Raw genomic sequence first — 20,926 nt, 5'->3', positions numbered from 1 at the left:
TCCTGCGTCGAGGTTTATGTACGCCTCCCCGCCTACGTATGCCGGAGGAATGCACCAAATGCGGAAAGGAAAGGGAGAAGCATGGCCGGACTCCTGCCACCCTTCAGGGAGGATGGAGGATCCTATCAGGGAGAAAGGAAACTTAATAACTAAGAACCTTGCAATAACATACATAATCCTATTTTTTGTCAGAGAATTTAGATTTCCTCTGCAGGACTAGCCTCACGATTCACGTCCACCCCTATGAGGGCATAATGGTACGGACCGATTAACCCCCGGGGGCGGGGCGAGGGGCCGAGGGCGTCTGCGGGCGGAACTGTAGTCAAAGCTGGGAGTCGTGGGGCGGGAACCGAAATTCCTCTGGCTGGCCCCTTTCACTGGGCCCCACTTTCATTCACGATGGGGAGCTCCTGCGCTCCATTGCTCTCCTACTGCTTCAGACGCTTCCTCCCTCCGGCGCCAACTCTAACGTTCCTCCCCCGACTACACACACCGACTCTCTTCCTACGTCTAGGTTTTCATGCATCGTCTTTCAGGGTTGCGTCTCCTTAGTCCTTACCAGGGTTTGTGGATTGTGAAGTTTGATATGAAAGAAAGCATAGAGTTTAGCCCGGACCCCTGGGTCCTAGTCTGGTCAAGCACTGATCACCCACCAACAACCTCACGGCCTAGCCCCTGAGTAGCCATGGAATGGGGAATACCCAAGCCCTCTGGATTTCAGAGAACGTTTAGTTTAAATCTGTAATCTCCCAGCCTTTTACTGATAGAAGGCTACTTTTTATTTTCCTGAACCACTATGGAGATCCAGTAGTAACTGATACTTGTATAGGGCTTAAGTTGTTTCAAAATGCATAATTAATTGCTTACCCATTACAGTGTCATGAAGAAAGTAAAGATATCTCCATTTTATAGGTAAGAAAAGTGAGAGTCAGAGAGGCCAAGTACAATCCATGGTTATAGAACAACTAAGGATCAGGGGTCCTGATTCAAATCCAGGCATGTGTGACTGCAAAACATTCCTTTTGTTGATTATATGAACACTTTACAGTGTTCTGAAGCCTGTTCACTCCCTGTGAGAGCAAGGACAAAAAGGGAAATTCAGATTTACTTGCAACTTGCACTCCACTTTCCCACAGGACAAGGGGCAGCTGAAACAAGAAGCCACTGGGCACGTGCGTGCAATTGACCAGAGTCTCCCTTACTCACTGTTATTTCTGACATGGAAGCCAGTGTCAATTGCCATTAATATCGGCCACAATCACAATCAAGAACTTCAATTTATACAACTGTCATTGCAGCATTGTCTATATATCAAACTATTAGAAACCACTTAAGTGCCTACCAACAGAGGATCTGGTTAACTTAGTTATTATACAGAACACTGTATCAATCTCAGCACTCTTGCCATTTTAGACCAGATAATTCTTTGCTGTGGGGGACTATCCTGTGTATTGGAGGATATTTAGCAGCATTCCTGGCCTCTATCTGTGTTAGGTTTTTGTAACAATCCCTCACTGTAGTAACCAAAATTGTCTCCTGGCTGGAGATGCGGTTACATCATCACCTCAGATTGAGAACCACTGTGATACAGCCATACTATGAGATTAAAAAAATGAGATTGATCTAAGTGTACAGATATCATGAGATTTTTTTTAATGAGGTGGATCTAAATGCAGAGATATAAAAACTATCTAAGCTCTATTATTACTGGGAGAGAGGAGGAAGGTACTACGCAATATGTGTGTAATATGTTATTCTTTGGGTTTTAAAGTGTAGGGGGTAGAGTAACTGACATATATATATGTTCATACATAAAATACCTCTGGAAGAAGAAAAAGTTAGTATCAGTGGTTATGTCTGGAGAAGTCTGAGAAACTTGGGACTGAGTGTATGAAAGAAACTTACTTTTCCCTGCATCCTCCTTTATATTTTAATTTTTTACCGTGAATGTATATTGACCAATTCAAAAAGAAATTATCTCTTACAGAGTGGCATAGTAGTAGGCAGTAAGAGGATGTTATAGGGTGAAACCAATCAATAGGCAGAAAGAGGATGTTATAGGGTGGGGCCGAGGAGGGCTGATCAGTTTTGCAGTGAGTAGGGTGGGGAGGATCAGCTTTCCCTGTAACTGATGTGACGGCATGTCAGCTGGGAGTCTACCAGGTGAACAAAGCATCTGTCAGCCCAAGAACGGCATGAACAGAAGAAGGAAAGAGGAGCCAGCTTGACTGCGGGTCTGTCTTCCTGGCACTGTGGCTGGGTCCCTGTCTACAGGGCCCCAGGTTGGTGGGTGTTGGGGAGAGCAGGCAACATCCCTCTTCTCAGGAGCCTTGAGAGGGACAGAGCGGGGACTTTGGGCCAGACCTGGGTACTTCTAGGCTGCAGTGCATTTTTGTATGAATTGTGAAAATGTCCCTTCCTCTAGGCTGATGCAGCCCATGCAGGGCCCAGGGCTTAGCAAGTAGAGTGGGAGCTGAATTTCCTTCAGCCCCAATTTGGCTCTCAGACACAACACTTTTGCAGGGCAAAACCGACACCACCCTAAGTAGGGGTCCTAAGGTATAAGATGACTCTGCTATTTTATGTCACTCAAAACAAGAATGAAAGAAAGTGACCTTGTAGGTATAACATGAAAATCAAATGATATTTCCATCTGCAGAGCACCTGTAACTGGGCTTAGAACATAGTTGCATGATGTCCCTTTCTCTCTCACCTGTCCTTCGAGATGCACGGCTTAAAGTAAGGAATTATTGCCTAATTATTTCCTCAGGCAGCACTCAGGACTGGAAATGCCTCTGGGTGAGGTGGGGGAGGGTGCCTACTCAGGTTTTGTGTCTCTATGGGAGGTTGTCATGGTCAACAGAATCGGGAAAATAAATACTGGGCAGATCATTGGGCTGCACTAAGAGAGAACCTGCTTGGACCAGCTGGACAAGAGCCACACAGTTCACTAGGTCTGACCAAGAATGGCAGAAAGTCTCCTAGGAGGCAGGGCCAGGAGACAGGAAGGGCACGGGCGAGGACTTTGGTGGTCATGGTGAAGCCAAAGGGCAAAACTGTCCCGTCATTGTAGCATGTCCACTTCCAAATGCGTTAGCGGTTCCAGGGGAACAAACTGGCCAGCCCCAAATACTGGTACCTGGTTCCTGAAAATGACACATAAGCGGCTCTGGTGGCATTTCCACACCATCGCCTGTCAGGGAGGGTCTCTCACTCTGAAGACAAAGGAAAAAGGAGAAGGGCAGAGAAAAGGTAGCAGGACAAGGACTTCCTGAGAAATACGCAAAAAGTCTGAAGACACTTATTTGTGCTTGACCTTGTTTATACAAAGACCTGAACCCTAACATGCCAAAGATATACTTTTTCAAACTTATTTGCATATTTTAAGAGGAAGATAGAAGAGGTCTCCTGACTTTCTCTATACGGCAACTAAAATGAAAATTACACATATAAAAAAACTTATAAAAATAAGTGACTCATGGGAACTATCTACAGCAGTAAGATCCACTTATGCAGTTTTTAAAAATTTATTTTTTTTATTATTATTATTTTTTAAAAGAGGTACTGGAGACCCAGGATCTTATACATGGTAAGCATACACTCTACCACTGAGCTATACATACCCTCCCCCCACTTTTGTACTCCAAAATTTTCTAGGAGCAACATTTTAATAAGTAAAACAAATCAGTGGGATATTTTACTTTTTTTTCCTTGTATTAAGTCTTCAAATCTGGTGGGCCTCCAACAAAAGCTTGGCCAGACTGCACACACCAAGAACATATAAACCATCAGACACAGACATGCACACATCTGAAAGGGCATTTGTTGTAATTTCCACAATAAATTCTTCTGTTTCCAACTAAACAGGTTTGGAATTTTTTTTTTTTTAAGAATTTTGCCCTAAGGCTTCTGCCTCTTAGCTGATTAGAAACCAGAGAATTTAGCAACTCCTTTCTTTATTGAAAGCTGCATATGAAATAACTTAGGAAAAACCTTGCTTTAAAAAGTATAAAGTGTGAAAAAAATTTTTAAATAAAAAAATAAAAAGTGTGAAAAAAATGGCCAAGTAAGATTGGAAGGTTTGCTTCTCATTCCAGGAGTTTTCTTACCTGATGATCCTTACTGACATTAGAAGACATTTCTCTGGGTAAATATGGCTTTAGTAATTTTTATGTGAAGATGCATTTCGCCTCTGCGGTAGAAGAAGAAACACATTATCCTGTCACCCAAAACTCTAACCACCACTGAGTGTTAAATTGGAGATAGAGGCATGGTTTATTTTCATCCACAGGGAAAAATAATGTAATTCTGCTCAATATGATTTTTATCTGCCACTTTTTCTATGACAATAGGAAAAACCTTCTGAACCGGTACCAAAATTGTGTGGAAATTTGCTGATAATCATATCAAAATATATCTAACCACAGTGGAATGATGGGGTTGTAACTCACCATGGCCTGTGAATTTCAGAACTTCCTTTTACTAGTCCAAGACAAGAAGTAGTGTTTACAATGAAATAGTTCGCATAAACTCTCTGGGTAAGAGTTTTCCTGTGTAATCTTGAATTCATTTCTAAAACTCTTATTCAGTGGTGTTATCTAAAGAACATGATAAGCATTTGAATATACTCAAGTACCACAGAGTAATTGGAATTTATCAGGAAAACCTGAGATGCTCAAGGGTCAACTGTATTAGCAAAAGTAAATAGATGTGCAGGACCTGCTTTAACTAGCGGTTCTCAATAATTCAGACTGTTACTTTAGCCTCTAAGATTTCTGAGGAATAAGACCTTTAATTTTTAATCTCTGTACCCTGGAAACACTGTATATCTCAAAAAGAGGCTGGAGGACGAATGGGCACAGACCTAAAGATAAAACATGTTCTGTTGTGTGAAATCTGGTGAATCATTACATCGAGATAATAAAATAAAACAAAATGAAGTAAACCTTGTTCTTGAAAGTTCACTTTGTGCCAGTCACCCTTTACAAAAGATCTACATTAGAACCTGTTTTTGCTAACCGAAAGATATCCAAAGAGGGTTTTTGCTTTTACAAAAAAAAGACAAAAAGTGAAAATAGTGTTCAGTGTTTGTTTTGCAGCAAGCTGTTACAAAGGCAGCGTCCACCCCAAGCAGTGAAAGTGGCACCACCGAGCTCCTTCCTTGGCAGCTACACTCAGCATTTCAGCATCAAGCTGCCATAGGTTTGAAATGAGTCTGGGAGCATCTGTACTTTATCTGGATTTATTTTGTGCAACTATTAGCAGAATGTGTTCTAAAGTAATTGTTTCTTTGCATTATACCCTAGGGCTGCTCATTTGAGACCAAAGCGATGAGTCCTGGAGCAATTTTTAGCTCCAATAGGACTCAGTTGATCAGGGGCTCTACTGGGGAAAGGATGAGAGACCCAAATGGTGACTTTGTGCCACCGTGGCCCCTAGAGATCAGGTGATAGAGGCAAGGGGTGGGGGTGCCTGGCAGAGTAAAATGGAAAGAAGAGCAGTTACTCTTCCTGCCACAAGTGGGAGCTTCAGGGGGCACATCTTGACCATACCAGTCAACTTGGCTTCTGGTACAGAGTCCTGTCAGAATGTGAACCTTTATCAATTGTCTCTCAAATACTCCCACTCAGAAGGTCACTCCATTCAGTAACATGGAGTGTGCATTTTAGACCCCACCTCAAGTTATTTTGGAGCACACTCCAGAAAGTCTCATTCTTCTAAGCAGAGAAACAACAACACAGTAAGACAATATTCTGGCCAAGGGAATAGGGTTGCCAAATTTAGCAAATAAAAATGCAGGCTGCCCAATGAAATCTTAATTTCATATAAACACAAATAATGATTTCCCACTATTGCATGGAACACAGTTACATATAAAAGATTATTCACTGATTATCTGAAATTCAGATTTAACTGAATGTCCTCTATTTTACCTGACAACCTTACCAGGGGTTATATATACTTTTAACAGTTTCCCAAACTAAAATGTTTGGAGCCTTGCTCTGTAATGTCACTCTTTTGGTGTGCATTAGAGCAGGCGCCCCAGATTCTTTTCGTTTCTGCACATCCTCTTTTCACAAGGAAATGCAGCACTGTCCGGCTTAGCTCAGGAGGAGTGGGTGTGGCTCTGCCCTTAACCTGTTGGAACTATCTTCTACTCCCTCTGTTCAATATCCTTCAAAAGCTTGGCTGAGAGAAACAGTATTTTTTAAGGATTATCTCAAGAATGTCCTTTTTTTCTAGGTCAGTGATAATCAGCCTTTTTATTGAGAAAGCCAGTTCAGAAAAAAAGTAACTTGTTACCAAATTTTTTAAAAATTATCTCTGTTATCAGGAATGTAATAGCAACAATTTTGCTTAAGCATGTTTTTACTGTTTCCCCAATTGCTACAAGACTTCATTCTTTTGGTTAAACTTTCAGAAACTACATAACATGCCTCCTTTGGTGTATCTAATATAATGCTCTACCTTTTATGAAAGTTTGTGGTCTAGGAAAGAATTTTTGGAGCTGTCTCTGTTGTTTTTCCTTAACTGACCCTGGAATCCGTTTAACTGGAAAATGTGTTTTTTCTCTTTTTATTCAGGCGTAACAACCATACAGTAAAAGTGTGCAAAGTGTGCTAACCTTACATCTCAGTGAAGTTCTGCATTTGTATCACCTGAGTAGCCACCACCTAGATCGAGTTACAGGACTTTCCCAAAAAAAAAAGAATTTAAAACAAAGCTATAGAACTTTCCTGCACTCCAGATAAAACCTTTGTGCTCTTCCCAGTTAATAACTTCCACCAGAGGGAAACACTATTCTCACTTCTACAATCATTGATTAGTTTTTCACTTTTTTAAAATTGAAGTATAGTTGATTTATAATGTTGTGTTAGTTTCAGGGGTACAGCAAAATGATTCAATTTTATGTATATATATACACATACATACATATATTCAATATATATACATATGTTCTTTTTCAGACTTTTCTCATTACAGGCTATTACAAGGTATTGAATATAGTTCCTTGTGCTATATAATAGGCCCTTGATTAGTTTTGTTTGTTCTTAAATTTTATAAAATTAGAATCATACAGTATGATACTTACATTCCTTGAACACAAGTTCTGTTGGAGTCATCTATGTTGATGCCCATATCAGTAACTCATTCTTTTTATTGCTGCATAATATTCCATTGTATGAATATACCACAATTTTATCAGTTTTCCTGTTACTGGGCATTTGTATTGTTTCTGGGTTTGGCTCTTATGAATAAAGCTTCTACAGACACTCTTCTTTGCTCACGTCTCTTGGTGCACTCACTTCTCTTGTGTCTAACCACAGGAGTATGGTTGTTGGGTCATAATACAGGTATATGTTCAGCTTTAATGAATAATGCCAAAGAACTTTCTACCCACCCTCCCCACCCTACAGCAATGTACGAGCATTTCGCTTGCTCTGCATCCTCAGCAATATTTGGTGTTGAACAGCTTTTTAAATTTTAGCCCTTCTGCTGGGTGTTTGGTGGCATCTCTTGGTGGTTTATATTTTCATTTCCCCTCAGGTGATCTTGTGCAACTTTTCATATGCATACTGGCAATTGGATATGCTTTTTTTTTTTTAGTACTTGTTAAAGCCTGAGGTAGATCAGCTCCAAAGCCGACTCCCTCAAGGAACCAAGCCTTCGAGCCTTCGTGACCTTTGTAGTCCCCTTCTTGCTGAAATCTGGGCTAAGCTGTGTCACTTCAACCAACAGAATGTCGCAGGTGGAGCTGTGCCATTTCCAGGCCTAAGCCCTAAGAGCCATGGCAGCTTCTGCTTTAGAGCTCTAGGGACTTCTAAGGCACCAGTAAGAAGTCCATCTACCCTGCTGGAGAGACCATGACTATATCAGAGGAGAGAACTTGACATTGCATAGCAAAGCAAGAAGCCCAGCCATCCCAAGTGAACATCCAGATGTTTCCAGCCCCATCTGCATCTAACTACAAACACATGAGGGACCCCAAGCAGGACCAGCAGAAGAACCACCCAGTGGAGCCCAGTCACCCCACATGACCAAGAGAGATAACAAAATGGGTTCTAAGTCTTTAGGTTTGGGGCTGGTTTATTTCACAGCAGTAGATAACTGAAATAAAATATTTTGCCATTTAAAAAATTTTGAATTGTCTTGTCTTTTCCTTAGTACTTCTTAACCAGTTCTCAAATATGGTCTGGGAACCCCCAGCGGGGTCCCAAGACTCTTTCAAGGGGTGCCTAAGGCCAAAACTATTTTCATGATGCCAAGTGTACAATGTAGGTTTCCAAAGGATCCTTGATACATGATATCCCAATAGGCTGGATGCAGAAGCAGATATGAGAATCCAGCTGTATTCTATTCATCAAGACACTAAAGAGGTTTGCAAAAATGTAAAATAATGCCACTCATTATTTTTTTGGTTTGTTTTGGAAAATACTTTTCATAAAAATATGTTATTTTACATTAACGTATAATGGATTTTTAATGAGTTAATAATTAGTATTTCTCAGTTTTAACTTCAAATGCAGTAAATGTTGATAGATATAACACACATAAGCAAAAACTCTTCAGATTTCTCAATAATTTTTAACAGCGTAAGGAGGTCCTGAGACCCAAACGTCTGAGAACTGCTGAATTGGAGGAAGCAGTTCGTAGGTGAGGACCTTCATGGTATGCATACTTTGCATTAACCACTCTCCACATCTTCTTTCTGACCTTTTTTGCCCATTGCCTCATTTTTCTGAGTGTTGAATAAATGACGGGGTTTTATCTTTGGAGGGGCAAATGCCTACAAATAAGTGCCTGAGAAGGCTTAGAAACCCCAGGATTGTGTAAACATGTCTGAAATTGTTGCCCCTGTTAACCTAAAACAATACAACAGCCAGTCATTTCACCAGCAAAATGGATTTATTCACAAGCAACAAAGAATTGCAATTCAGAACATGCAAATATGGCGGCAAACTACATGCAAGCCACTTAAAGCAAAGGAGAGTTGACTCTTTTACAGAGGAGAGGGGGAAGTTGAGAGGGCTGTTATAAACAAAAAGTTCATTGGAAAAAACTGGGAGTTCAAAGTATAGTGGCTTGTCATTGGCTGAGTTGTGACAGTCTCTCATTGGCTGAGCTGTTGCCAGGCAGGGAGAAAATCTTTCTTCCTCCTGCTAGGGGTAGGAAAGTAGTGTCACATCCTGCTTGAGATGCAAAGTTCTGTGTCTTCCTGTTGGGATCCGTACTGCCATCAAGTGGTATGTGTATGAGAGCTCCCCCTGCTGGTCTCCCAACTCCATTTCAGTGAGGTTTCCCTTTATGAATTTTCACATCACCATGCTGACTTTCATTGTCCGTCACAGACTAGCTAAGGTTAGCAAGATTATCAGTTGAATCTAGTCAATTGTTGGGTCCCCGTGTTTCCATTTCCTCCCTCCCTAATCACTTTTTTCCCCTGTTCTTGGTGCCCTGGGATTGTACCTCCCCCCCAAAAAAGGCAAAAGCATGTAGGCTTTGCCTAAGCTTCTCTTTTCTAGGGAAACTGGGCTAACAGAGTATTATTATTTTTGTTGTTATTATTAGCTCATATTATTGATAAGAAAATAGATATATGTGTGTGGATAGTTTTTCTCTGACTCTCCACTTCCACTCCCCACCTTTCTCCATCCTGATCTGTTCTCACAGAGGGTGACCTTTATGAGCCACATCATGGGTCTCCTTGCACTCTGAATTCTGGTAGTTTTGTTTGTTTGTTTTTGTTTTTGTTTTTGACTTCTGGTAGTTTTCAGATGATGGGAAGAGCTGGCAGGTGATCAGAGGCTAGAAGAAGGGTGATGAGATAGGGTCTTTTCTTTCCCAGCTCCCTCCCTGCTGAGCCACAGGTTGATGAAGGTTGCATTCCTCCACTGAAGGCACTCCTATTGGCTGGCCTTCTCCTACAGCCTTTCCCAGTTCCAGTATCTGCTCCCTCTCCTTGCCCCTTCAAATTATTGCTAGCCCCCAGGTGCTTCACCATCCCTGTTGGTTTCCCTTGTTCCTGACTACACCTGTGTAAATAGTTTCTTCATTAAACTCTCCTCAACTCCTCTTTGAAGCACCATATTTCTTAAGTAGACTCCTATCATATATGCAGAGGGGTTGAGTGACTTTCCTAAGGTCATACAAAGAGTAGGTAGCAGAACACCCGAGGCTACTTACTCTAACACAAAGAAGGGCGGAGACAGGGCGGAGTCTTTTTCGGCTACCAGCCTGCCCATCCTCCTCCGAGAATCCTATGCCCTGCCCAACTTGCCGGAATCTCTGATCCTTTTGTTGGGATGGGATTGAATTCCCTAGGGCTCCCGTCCCAGACCTGGCCAGCAACTCCAGTAACCAGAGCTGTGTGAGAAGAAAAGGCCAAGCCATTGAGGTAGACACACCCCAAACAGAGATGAAGTCTCAGGTGAGTCACGCCACTGAGGGACCACCTTCCCTGTCCCAAGGGCCACTGCTGACTGGCAGCTCCGCTTCAACAAGGACCCAGAACATCGGCCTCCCAGCCCCTGGCTGTCCTCTCCCTCCACCTTTGTGGGTTTTCCACTCAACTCCCCCACCCAATAGGTGTCCAGGAGCTGGGACATCTGCCTCCTGCCCCCACCCTGGGTCTCTAGAGATGTGAGATGCCCACAGGGCTCTAGGTGGGGCATTTGGCTCCCTACTTCCTCCTTCCAGCCCCAGATCCACTCAGATTCCCAGAGATGGGCTTCAGCCAGGGTGGGTGGGGCTGTTCCTCAGACCATCAGGAGTCCCGGGCTGCCTAGGCAGTGACAGAGCTGTGGCAAGGAGCAGATCTTCACCCATTTCTGTGCCTCCAGCTGACTCAAATGCGCCATGTCCCAGCACCTGCTCCTGCCACTTGTGATCCTCGGTAACGTCAGGGGACAGGCGATGGCTGCAAGGGGCCTGGGTCCTAGCATCTGGGGATCTGGAAAGCAGGACTCCTGGTTTTTGCCTGGGAAGTGGGATGACATCAGAAAAAGGTGTGAGTGAGGTGTCAGGAGGGAGAGGAATAGCATATGAGAGGAGGGGGAATGGAGACCTGCCTGCCATGGAGGGATGGAGTACCTATAAAGCTTTGGCGGCGGGGGGGGGGGGTGCTGTATCAGGGAGGGCACTGCGTAAGTGTAAGTCTCCAACCTCTTCCTGATTCCATATTTCCAGCCATCAGCCCCAGCCCTGGAGCCTTCCCAGACTCAGGTAAGGCAGCTGGATGGGGGAATGTCATGTGCAGGGGCAGAAAAGATGGGAGGGATAGTATGGGTGCTGGCAGGGGGGCTGAAAGGGCAGGGAATGAGGAACAAGAAGGTAGGGGGTGGGAGATGGAGAGCAGGAAGATGGGGGCTGGATGTCACCAGTATCTTCCTCTCCTTACTCTCTGACTCCCAGCTTTCAGTCCTACCCAAGAAGAACCTGAAGACCCGGGTAAGGAAGAGGTGTGGCGTCCTCAGATCTTAAAGGAGGTTAAGGCTGGCTAGGCAATGAAGGAAGTAGAAGTGATCAGAAATTCTCTTTGTTCTTTGATCAGAGGGGCAGACTGAAGCAGGGTGGGAGATGGGGCTTTGTCCTAAATTACCTGGGCCTCTGGCATGGCGGACAGGGGTGGGCTATGACTTCCACGGTACCCCATTACAGACTGTGGTCGCCCTGAGCCCTCTGCCCGAATCATGGGGGGCTCAGATGCACAGCCGGGCAGCTGGCCGTGGCAAGTGAGCCTGCATCAGGGCGGGGGCCACATCTGCGGGGGCTCCCTCATAGCCCCCTCCTGGGTCCTCTCAGCTGCTCACTGTTTTGTGACGTGAGTATTTGCCCACTTCCAGCCCCTCTCCTCTCCTTCAAAAGCCAAGCCCGCCCGCAGCTGACCTTGCACACTCAAGGCTAACTTGGAACCTAGCTGCTCCCGCCTCCCCACCCTCCCCCGAAGCCAAATGCTCTGCAGGGTATCCAGGTTCTGAGTGTGGTGAGGCCGCCGGCCGACTACTGCCACCACTCCACCAAATATCGGAGTCGGAATTCCATCTTTCCGATGCCCCCAATCAACCACCTCCAAATCGGATCCGCTCCTCCCGGTTTTAGAAGTCTGTCTCAACCTCGATGGCCCCAGCCCCAAATCTGGATCGGACTCCGCCCCTCCTGGGTTCCCGCTGACCCCACCTTCTCCCTGGCTCTGAGCTCGGACCCCCATGAGGGCCTGCTCCCTCCATAGGGTCCACCTAACCGCTTCCCGCCTTGGCCTCGGCGCAGGAACGGGACCTTGGCGCCCGCCGCCGAGTGGACGGTAGTGCTGGGCGTGCACTCCCAGGACGGGCCCCTGGGTGGCGCACACGTCCGCGCAGTGGCCGCGATCCTGGTGCCGGACAACTACAGCAGCGTGGAACTGGGCGCCGACGTGGCCCTGCTACGCCTGGCCTCGCCCGCCAGGCTGGGCCCTGCCGTGCGGCCCGTCTGCCTGCCCCGCGCCTCGCACCGCTTCGCTCATGGAACCGCCTGCCGGGCCACGGGCTGGGGGGACATCCAGGAGGAGGGTGAGTGGGGGGGGGGCGTCCGGGGAGGAGGGTTATTTGAGAACCTACAGAGCCGTCCTCTTTGCTGGACCTCAGGGGTGTGTCCTAAAAGCTGGGGCCTCGGGTGGGAGGGCCCATGGGGCGGGGCCTCGGGAGGTGGGATCCACCAGACATGGCCTCTGGCTGGGCCTGGAGAGGGGCGCTCTGCTAGGCCACAGGTAAGTAACGTGCCTATCTATCTCTGTCTCCTCCCCAACAGCTATCAAACTAAGACACCTTTCAGTTTTTCTTTCTTGGATTTAGGATCTGGCAAGGGTTCCCATCCCAGCTCTGCTGTTTCAGCCAAAGCACTTCACTGGGTCGAGTTCCTCCTGTGAAAATTGACGAAAAGAGTGCCCACTTCATGGAGTTGTTGAGTGTATTAAATGAGAAAAAAACTTGTAAAGTTCATAGGACAGTGCCTGACATAGCAGTAATTAATATACTTTAGATATTTACCATAGGTCATCTGTGCACTAACGCCCAGTCCTGGGCATACAGTAGGCATTCAGCAAATGTCAGCTTTTGTCCTTTCTTCCTGTCCCTTTTCCTCCCATTCTATCCTCTCCACCATCTCTCTACTCCCTCTGCTCCTGTCCTCTCCCTACTCATTCATTCAGACCTTTTTTCATTCATGCAACAGATATTTCTTGAGTACTACATCATTCTGCCAGGCACTATGTGAGGCATTAGAAATACACCAATGAACACAACAAGTAAAAATCCCTGCCTTCTCGAGCTTACATTCTAGTAGGTAGACAGAGAGCCAACAAATAAGCAAACACTTATATTAGAAGGTGTAGGGGGAAACAGACCACTTTTCCATTTCCCATCATCCCCTGCTACCTTCCCTTGTTTGCAAGGCCCCCACAATTCCAAACCTGCTGTGATCAGACCTGCATAGTGCGGGGCTTTGGGGAGGATGCTTCAGGAGGAGTTGCCACAACCTTGGCTTGCAGGGACTCCATCAGGGCAGGAGGTGACATAGGAGGATCATTCTGAGCACTTAGGAAGTCTGTGTGGATGGGGCCAGGTCATCCTGACAATGGGCCCCCAGAGTGGGAGATTCTGGGGACTGTTTGTGAAGAGAGGATAGAAGTTGGCATTACAGGAATGTGGGAGGAGATGGAGGCCATCCTGGGGACCCAGGTGAGACATATTAGATGGAGAAGGGCCAGGCTGCCAGCCTAGAGTGGGGGGCAGCAGCAACAGAGACTGCATTAGCTGCTGGGGCAGGTCCATGAAGGCCTCAAGGATAGACTGAGGATCAGAGTACCCTACCAGCTCCAGGGAGCCCCAGGCCAATCCCCAAACCTCCCTGTCTGACCCTCCCGTACAGCCTCAGCTGTCACCTGACTCAGGGTTCTGGATGGGGAAGGAAGGAACTCTGTCTACTTCTCCCACCCCTTTTTGTTTCCATCAAAAGTATATTCACATAAGTAAAGGACTGAGGCCTCAAGTTTAGACACTGGGAGCCATTGATTGTTCTTGGTAAGATCAGAGCTGAGCATTAAAAACATTCCTCTAGCAGCAACAAGTAAATGTTGGGTTGAGGAACAGACCAGTGAGAAACTGGGCCTATTGTCCTGGTCCAAAGTCATGCCTCCTGACCTTTCAGGGCATTTGCCATGAAAATGCCAAGAAGTCACAAATGAGAGGCTTTCCAGACTTGGGAACTGATTGGGGAGAAGATGAAACAGGGGTCAGGGGCAACCACCAGATTCCATGCTTGGAAACTCAGTATGGGACCACACACAGTTTATACAACATCTTTGTAGAAAGGGCTGCCCTTTCAGGGCTGACAGCTCAGTGATTCTCACCCCTACCTGAATCCTTTGTGATACTTTTGTGCAGTACAGGACCATCCATGGCAGATCTCATTGGATGCTTGATGGGGTCATTCTGGAGTTGAGGTTGTAGGAAGAAGGGCAGAGAGGAGTGGGAGGAGACTGATGGGTTTTGGATGTGGTGGGCTGAGGTGCCAGGGGCATCTAGACAGAGATGTCCAGGAGGCAGCTAAAGGGGACCAAGCTGAGCCCTGGGGAACAGGGGACTCCATTCCTGCCTCACAGCATTTCTTATCTGGTTCTGCCCACAGACCCCCTGCCTCTACCCTGGGTGCTACAAGAGGTGGAGCTAAGGCTGCTGGGAGAGGCTGCCTGTCAGTGTCTCTACAGCCGGCCCGGTCCCTTCAATCTCACTTTCCAGCTATTGCCGGGGATGCTGTGTGCTGGCTACGCAGAGGGCCGCAGGGACACCTGCCAGGTGAGGGACCAGGCAGAGCCCTAACTCATAGGAAGCAATATGAGGAATAGACAAATCCCATCTGTCTCATATCTCTGAGCCTCGTCTGCACAAAGAGGACAAGATTGACAGGGAGGGTACAGCTCAGTGGTAGAGTGTGTGCTTAGCATGCACAAGGTCCTGGGTTCAATCCCCAATACTTCTGTTAAAAACAAAAATAAATAAATAAATAAACCTAATTACCTTCCCCCCAAAAAACAAGCAAACAAAAAAATTTGGTCCCTAGTAAGAGCTAAATAAGTATTAGCTATTATCATTTCATATGCTAGCCTGTTGCACAGCACTTGTTACTTAGTCGATACTCAATAAATATTTTTTAAAATGAACTAATCCTTCAGAGAAGGGAATTTTCCAGATAAGCTGCTGAAGGCCTAAACCATTTTTCCCAGAAATAGTCTTCAAATGAGACACATTTTTGAGGGTGTTCAAGCATGCATGGTGGTGATAGGGATTCAAGATAGATGGTCTTCAGTGTCCCCTCCCAATTATGAGGCCCCAGGACCTATGGACATAATCCTTGCCTTCTTGAATTCCAACAATTCAACTTCCTTTAGGCCAGCGCTGTCCAATGGAACTTCCTATGATGATGGAAATAGTTTATATCTGCACTGTCCAGTGTGCTAGTCACTAGGCTTCTGAATATTTGAAATGTGGCTAATGATTTCAAATATTCAATAGCCAATGTGGCTAGTGTGACTGATGAATTTTATTTAATTTTAATTAAATCAGCTAGTTTTCTACCATATTGGACAGCACAAATTCTAGATGATTCTTTGTGACCCTCCTCAGGTCACTAAGATGCCTGGCCTGGATTACACTGATATCTTAGGAGCAATGCTCCAGCATTAAATGGCCCCAGAACCATTGCTTTAGTATCTGTTCCTTGTAGTTCTTCCTCCTGACTTGCCTTCAACTTTCGCTTCTTGCTGCTTTTCTATTAGCCTATTTCTTCTTTGCTGTTTTTTGGTGGGGGGGGGGGATTAGGTTTATTTGTTTGTTTATTTAAATGTTAAATGGAGGGACTGGGGATGGAACCCAGGACATTGTGCATGCTAAGCATAGAGTCTACCACTGATCTAATAATGCTCCCCCTTCTCTTAGCCTATTTCTGACAGACTTTTCCTCCTGAATGGTGGCATCTCTGATTTGCTTTAATAAGTTAACAATGAACTCTAACAACTAAGAAACCAAAGACAGGGTTTGTTTAAACTGTTTCTTGAGCAAGAATCATTTGGCTCTGAATGAGACTTGCTGCCCTGTCTGGCGGGCATGTCCCTTAATGCATTAGCTTTGTGCTCTTTGCTTCAGCGACTCATTAGCCGTTCTGCTTTACAAGACTTTCTTCTGTTTAGAGTTGTAGGAAATACAGAGGACAAAGCACAGCCACTGACAGATTTCTAGGAGAAGGTGGCTTCATGGAGGGCCAAGAAGAAGATGTGTAGAACCTTTGAGAGGTGGTCCAGTAAAAGCTGATGTGTCCGTGGGCTGGCCTCCTGACACTGAGTTATTTATCATCAGGGAGACTCTGGAGGGCCCCTGGTCTGTGAGGAAGGTGGCAGATGGTTCCAAGCAGGAATCACCAGCTTTGGCTTTGGCTGTGGACGGAGGAACCGCCCCGGAGTCTTCACTGCTGTGGCTCCCTATGAGGCATGGATAAGGGAACAGGTGATGGGTTCAGAGCCTGGGCCGACTTTTCTTTCCCAGTCCCCGCAGCCCCAGTCAGTTCTCTCGGAGCCCACGGATGAGAACTGCACCATTGCCCTGCCAGGTGAGGGGAGCAGGACCCCTGGATGTCACCTGGATATGGGAAATTGGAGTTTGTGTAGAAACTGCTGGGGAGCTCAGGAGGCCCCCTGACTCAGGCCTCTCACCCCTCAGAGTGCGGTAAGGCCCCGCGGCCAGGGGCCTGGCCCTGGGAAGCACAGGTGATTGTTCCGGGATCCAGACCCTGCTATGGGGCACTGGTGTCTGAAAGCTGGGTCTTGGCACCTGCCAGCTGCTTTCTGGGGTGAGTGAAAACCCAGTCTCAGGCAGATTCTTGCCCCTTCTTTCATCAATCTGAGACACTAACTGGCCCCAGCCCCTTCCCTGGTTGGGGTAGGGATAGTGATGTGGGGTTCCACTGGGAGGTGCATGATTCAGCTCGAAAATCAGGGTCCTGGTCTCTCTGGGACAAACAGAGAGGTAATGTAAGTTCCACCCAGGACGTGGGGGTCTGAGAGCACAGTTCTCAGGCCAGGGATGTAGAATCCTGCCAAGAGATTCGGAGTCTAAGCCACAGGCGCGAGGTTTTGAGCTGAGTGTGTGGGATCCGGCCCACGTCCCCATCCTCCCCATCCCGCAGCCGCATCAGCTCAGACCACCAGCCTGGAGACCTGGACAACTGGCGCGTGCTACTGCCCTCGCGCCCGCGCGCGGAGCACGTGGCACGCCTCGTGCCGCACGAGAACGCCTCGTGGGACGACGCCTCGGACCTGGCGCTGCTGCAGCTGCACGAGCCCGTGAACCTGGGCGCGGCCCCGCGGCCAGTGTGCCTACCCCACCCAGACCACTATTTCCTGCCCGGGAGCCGCTGCCGCCTGGCACACTGGGGCCGCGGGGGTGAGCAGGGGCCCGCCGTGGGCCTGGCGGGGCGAAGCCGGGCCGGACACCGCCGTAGCGCTGGCTCCCTCCTTTCCCCTCCCAGAACCCGCACCCGGCTCCAGCTCGCTGCTTGAGGCGGAGCTGTTGGGGACCTGGTGGTGTCACTGCCTGTACGGCCGCCAGGAGGCGACAGTGCCGCCGCCGGGAGAGCCCCCGCAAGCGCTCTGCCCCGCCTACCAGGAAGAGGAGGAGGCGGCAGGCCGCTGCTGGGTGAGCGGCAGGGGCGGGACCTGCGGGCCTGAGTAGGAGGGAGGGGCGGGCTGGAGGCGGGGCCTGAGAGGGAAGGGGAACCTGGCGCCGCGCTCTGGGGGGCGGAGACCGGGTTAACGCGACCGGAACGCCCTGGGGGCGGAGCCTGGCCCTGGGAGACTGCGGGGAGGGGCTGAGACCGGCGGTGGGGGACCATGGGCCTTCTCGCTACCTCTAGGTTTAAAATGACTCCTATAGCGAGGGCCGACTTACACAGATTAGTATTGGAGCCTGGCTTGGAGGAGATGGGACTTGTTATGTCCGAGTACAGGAGAGTCCAGGAAAGCCCCAGGAGCTTTGGTTTCCCCTCATCAACTTGCACACACCCGTAGAGGCTGGTAACACACTCTCTGCAGAACTACTCTCATCGGAGCCTTCTGTGCCGGGAAGAGGGGACCTGGTTCCTGGCTGGAATCAGAAACTTCCCCAGCGACTGCATACGTCCCAGAGTCTTCTACCCTCTGCAGACCCATGGCCCGTGGATCAGCCATGTGACTCGGGGAGCCTACCTGGAGGACCAGCTGGCCTGGGACTGGGGCTCTGAGGGGGAGGAGACCGAGACACACATTTGTCCCCCGCACACAGAGCATGGTGGTGAGGAGGGGGACTTAGGGGCTCCTGGGGATGCTTAGATCTAGGTTAGAGGCTTTGGGGGTCAGCTTTGGGGCCCCCACTGAGGGGTCACCTCCTCTCCCTAGCTTGTGGCCTGCAACCAGAGCCTGCTCTGGTGGGGATCCTGTGGCCCTGGCTGGCAGAGGTGCATGTAGCTGGAGAGCGTGTCTGCACTGGAATCCTCGTGGCTCCAGGATGGGTCCTGGCAGCCACTCACTGTGTCCTCAGGTGGGTCTCACCCATCTCCCTAAGGGCCAGAGGAACGAATTGGGAGATGGACCAAAGAACTCTTATGACAGTGGGATGTTCTCCCTTTAGGGTTCTTATAGCACAGGGAAACTGGTACGAAGTGTTTTGAGACAGAAGAGAGATATGGAAGGAGGAAGAATGAAGGAATTAGTAGAATGACCCTGGAGATTCATTCCACCCTTTCCCCTGGACTGGGAAGGACTTAATCAGCAAGGGGGGAACATGAAGTGACATTGGACCTTGTTCCAACAGGCCAGGCTCTACAACAGTGCCTTATATAGAAGTGTACCTGGGCCGGGCGGGGGCCAGCCCCCTCCCACAGAGCCATCAGGTATCCCGGTCAGTCATCAGCATCCGCCTGCCTCGGCACCTGGGACTTCGGCCCCCGCTGGCCCTCCTAGAGCTGAACTCCCGGGTGGAGCCCTCCCCATCAGCCTTGTCCATCTGCCTTCACCCAGGGGGTATCCCCCTGGGGTCCAGCTGCTGGGTGCTGGGCTGGAAGGACCCCCAGGACCGAGGTGAGAGCCCTGAGTCCTGGGGGTAAGAAGCAGCTGGATGCCAGCATCCCCAGGACAATCTTCTTTCCTCTTTCTAGTCCCTGTGGCTGCTTCTGTCTCCATCTTGACACCGCGACTCTGTCACTGCCTCTATCAGGGCAATATGTCCCCTGGAACTTTCTGTGTTCTGTATGCAGAGGGGCAGGAGGACAGGTGTGAGGTACGGGGGTGGTGGGGGGCTATGTATCCTGGGCCAGGGAGGGGAGAGGCAGTGCTAGGCAGCTGGACCCCAGAGAGAGAGCAGGGTTGGAATTCTTGGGCGCTGGGCCCCGAATGAGAAGAAAGCTGGATTTTGAGAGAGACTAGGGATCAAGTTGCCTGAGGATGGCAATAAGCAGTGCTTTGTGGCTGGACCCTAGAAAGATGCAGGGGACCAGGGGAAGGGTAAGAGGGTAAGAGACCCTTTTGGCCTTGGCTCTGACACTGCAGGTGACCTCAGCACCTTCGCTTCTGTGCCAGACTGAGGGAGGCTCCTGGGTCCTTGTGGGCATGGCTATTCGAGGGAGCCAGGAGCTCTTTGCCGCCATTGGCCCTGAAGAGACCTGGATCTCCCAGACAGTGGGGGAGGCCCATTTCCTGCCCCCCAGTGGCTTCCCCCTCTGGCCCCCTGAAAGCAGTGACCTCTGCCCCCCAGACATGGCTGGGGCCTCAGGCTCCCCTCAGGCTGCTATTTTCCTGCTGCTTCTGACCCTCCTGATCCAGGGCTGAGGGGGCCTGGGTCCCTGGGCCACCTTACCTTCGTCATCACCTTCCCCTCTCTTCCCCTACCTCCTCCAGCTTTCCACCACTTCCCGCCCAGTGGGGCTGGAATGTGGCCCAACTGGCTCTGTTCTCTTACCCGGAACCTCCAAGGCGCCCCACCCACCTAGACTGCAGTGGCTCTGGTAATCAGGCCTCAGAGCCCAGCTATTTTGGGCCCTGGCATCCTTGGCAGTGGGAGGCAGCAGACAATAAAGGTGTAAACACAGACATGTGGCCTTGTGGCATCGCTGGGGGCAGGCTGAGGGGCCAGGGGAAAGCCCCAGGGATCGGCCCCTCCCTCCTGGGCCTCCGTGAGTCAGGCCTTGGGCTCCCAGGAAATTTGTCCCTGATAACGTGGCAGCTGTCCCTCATTCCTGCCCCAGGGCGGGGGAGGTTGGGCAGACAGCTGGTTCTGTGTCACCCCCTCCTCAGTGGAATCAGCATCCCCAGCACCTGCTGGTCACCTCGGCCCTGCTGCCCCTCCCCCTAGAGCAAGGAAGACTGAGGGTCAAGGTCAGAGGAAGGGTCCAGGAGTCTGGGGGCCTAGCGTCTGTCTACTGTATCCTATACCCACAGGGAGCCACTGCCATTTACATACCCTATAGATGGTGCTCTAAAGTGTATACCTCCAGTGTCCAGTACACACACGACATTTGTACCCTTTAAGTGTCCACCACATCCTGCCCAGTGCCCCCAGGGTTTGGGCCCCATCAAAAGTCCCTTGTATGTATCTGCTACTACCTCACTCACCACCACTTACTAGAGCACCTCCCTGCATTAATTCAACCACATTCCCTGTTAACTGCTAAGTCATGGCACAGCAGGGGCTTTCACAAGCCTGCAAAATGTTCCCAATATAGTAAGGAACACGTGGGCACCCCTGGCTGGTGGTCAGGAAAAAGTCATAGAGGAGGTGATATCTGAGCATAGAATAAGGGTAGTGGGGACCCATCTGGGGCAGGAGGGGCGTGTGGGGTAGAAACCAGCTGGTGAGGGTGGCAGAGG

General features: G+C 48.8%; 1 protein-coding gene and 2 long non-coding RNA genes across 6 annotated transcripts; 2 read left to right on the top strand and 1 right to left on the bottom strand.

The window, feature by feature from the left end:
* Nucleotides 1-8,888: 8,888 nt before the first annotated feature.
* Nucleotides 8,889-11,746, bottom strand: LOC140687112 (uncharacterized). 2 transcript variants are annotated; one of them, XR_012061215.1, is made up of 4 exons: nt 11,600-11,746; nt 10,824-10,978; nt 9,645-9,807; nt 8,889-9,161 (listed from the first exon to the last, which is right to left on the bottom strand). It is a non-coding gene; the product is annotated as an uncharacterized lncRNA (long non-coding RNA). The 2 variants fall into 2 exon arrangements; XR_012061216.1 differs by lacking the exon at nt 9,645-9,807.
* LOC140687113 (uncharacterized) lies at nt 9,148-11,224 on the top strand. Its single transcript, XR_012061217.1, has 3 exons — nt 9,148-9,245; nt 10,324-10,429; nt 11,188-11,224. It is a non-coding gene; the product is annotated as an uncharacterized lncRNA (long non-coding RNA).
* Nucleotides 11,747-12,230: 484 nt separating the features above from the next.
* PRSS36 (serine protease 36) lies at nt 12,231-20,149 on the top strand. Of its 3 annotated transcripts, none has more exons than XM_072942992.1 (11): nt 12,231-12,548; nt 14,665-14,831; nt 16,389-16,638; nt 16,749-16,878; nt 17,215-17,471; nt 17,557-17,723; nt 18,119-18,356; nt 18,461-18,602; nt 18,876-19,141; nt 19,219-19,340; nt 19,610-20,149. In XM_072942992.1, the coding sequence occupies exons 2-11, from the start codon at nt 14,787-14,789 to the stop codon at nt 19,886-19,888; spliced, it is 1,896 nt and encodes a 631-aa protein (XP_072799093.1). In that variant the 5' UTR covers nt 12,231-12,548; nt 14,665-14,786; the 3' UTR covers nt 19,889-20,149. The 3 variants fall into 3 exon arrangements, with proteins under 3 accessions (XP_072799093.1, XP_072799091.1, XP_072799092.1); XM_072942991.1 differs by lacking the exon at nt 12,231-12,548 and adding an exon at nt 12,676-12,745; XM_072942990.1 differs by lacking the exon at nt 14,665-14,831 and having other exon boundaries at nt 12,367-12,548.
* The last annotated feature ends 777 nt before the right edge of the window (nt 20,150-20,926 follow it).

This window comes from Vicugna pacos, chromosome 18 (genome assembly GCF_048564905.1).
Source record: "Vicugna pacos chromosome 18, VicPac4, whole genome shotgun sequence".
Lineage (NCBI taxonomy): Eukaryota > Metazoa > Chordata > Mammalia > Artiodactyla > Camelidae > Vicugna > Vicugna pacos.
The sequence above is the reverse complement of the archived record's forward strand: the minus strand, read 5'-3'. Positions and strand labels throughout refer to the sequence as shown.

Bases quoted from the DNA above. Each gene is read 5' to 3' on its own strand.
- PRSS36 (XM_072942990.1), top strand. From the start codon at position 12,501: ATGGAACCGCCTGCCGGGCCACGGGCTGGGGGGACATCCAGGAGGAGG. The intron at 17,472-17,556 runs GTGAGCAGGGGC...TTCCCCTCCCAG, and splicing joins GGCACACTGGGGCCGCGGGG to AACCCGCACCCGGCTCCAGC. The intron at 17,724-18,118 runs GTGAGCGGCAGG...CACTCTCTGCAG, and splicing joins AGGCGGCAGGCCGCTGCTGG to AACTACTCTCATCGGAGCCT.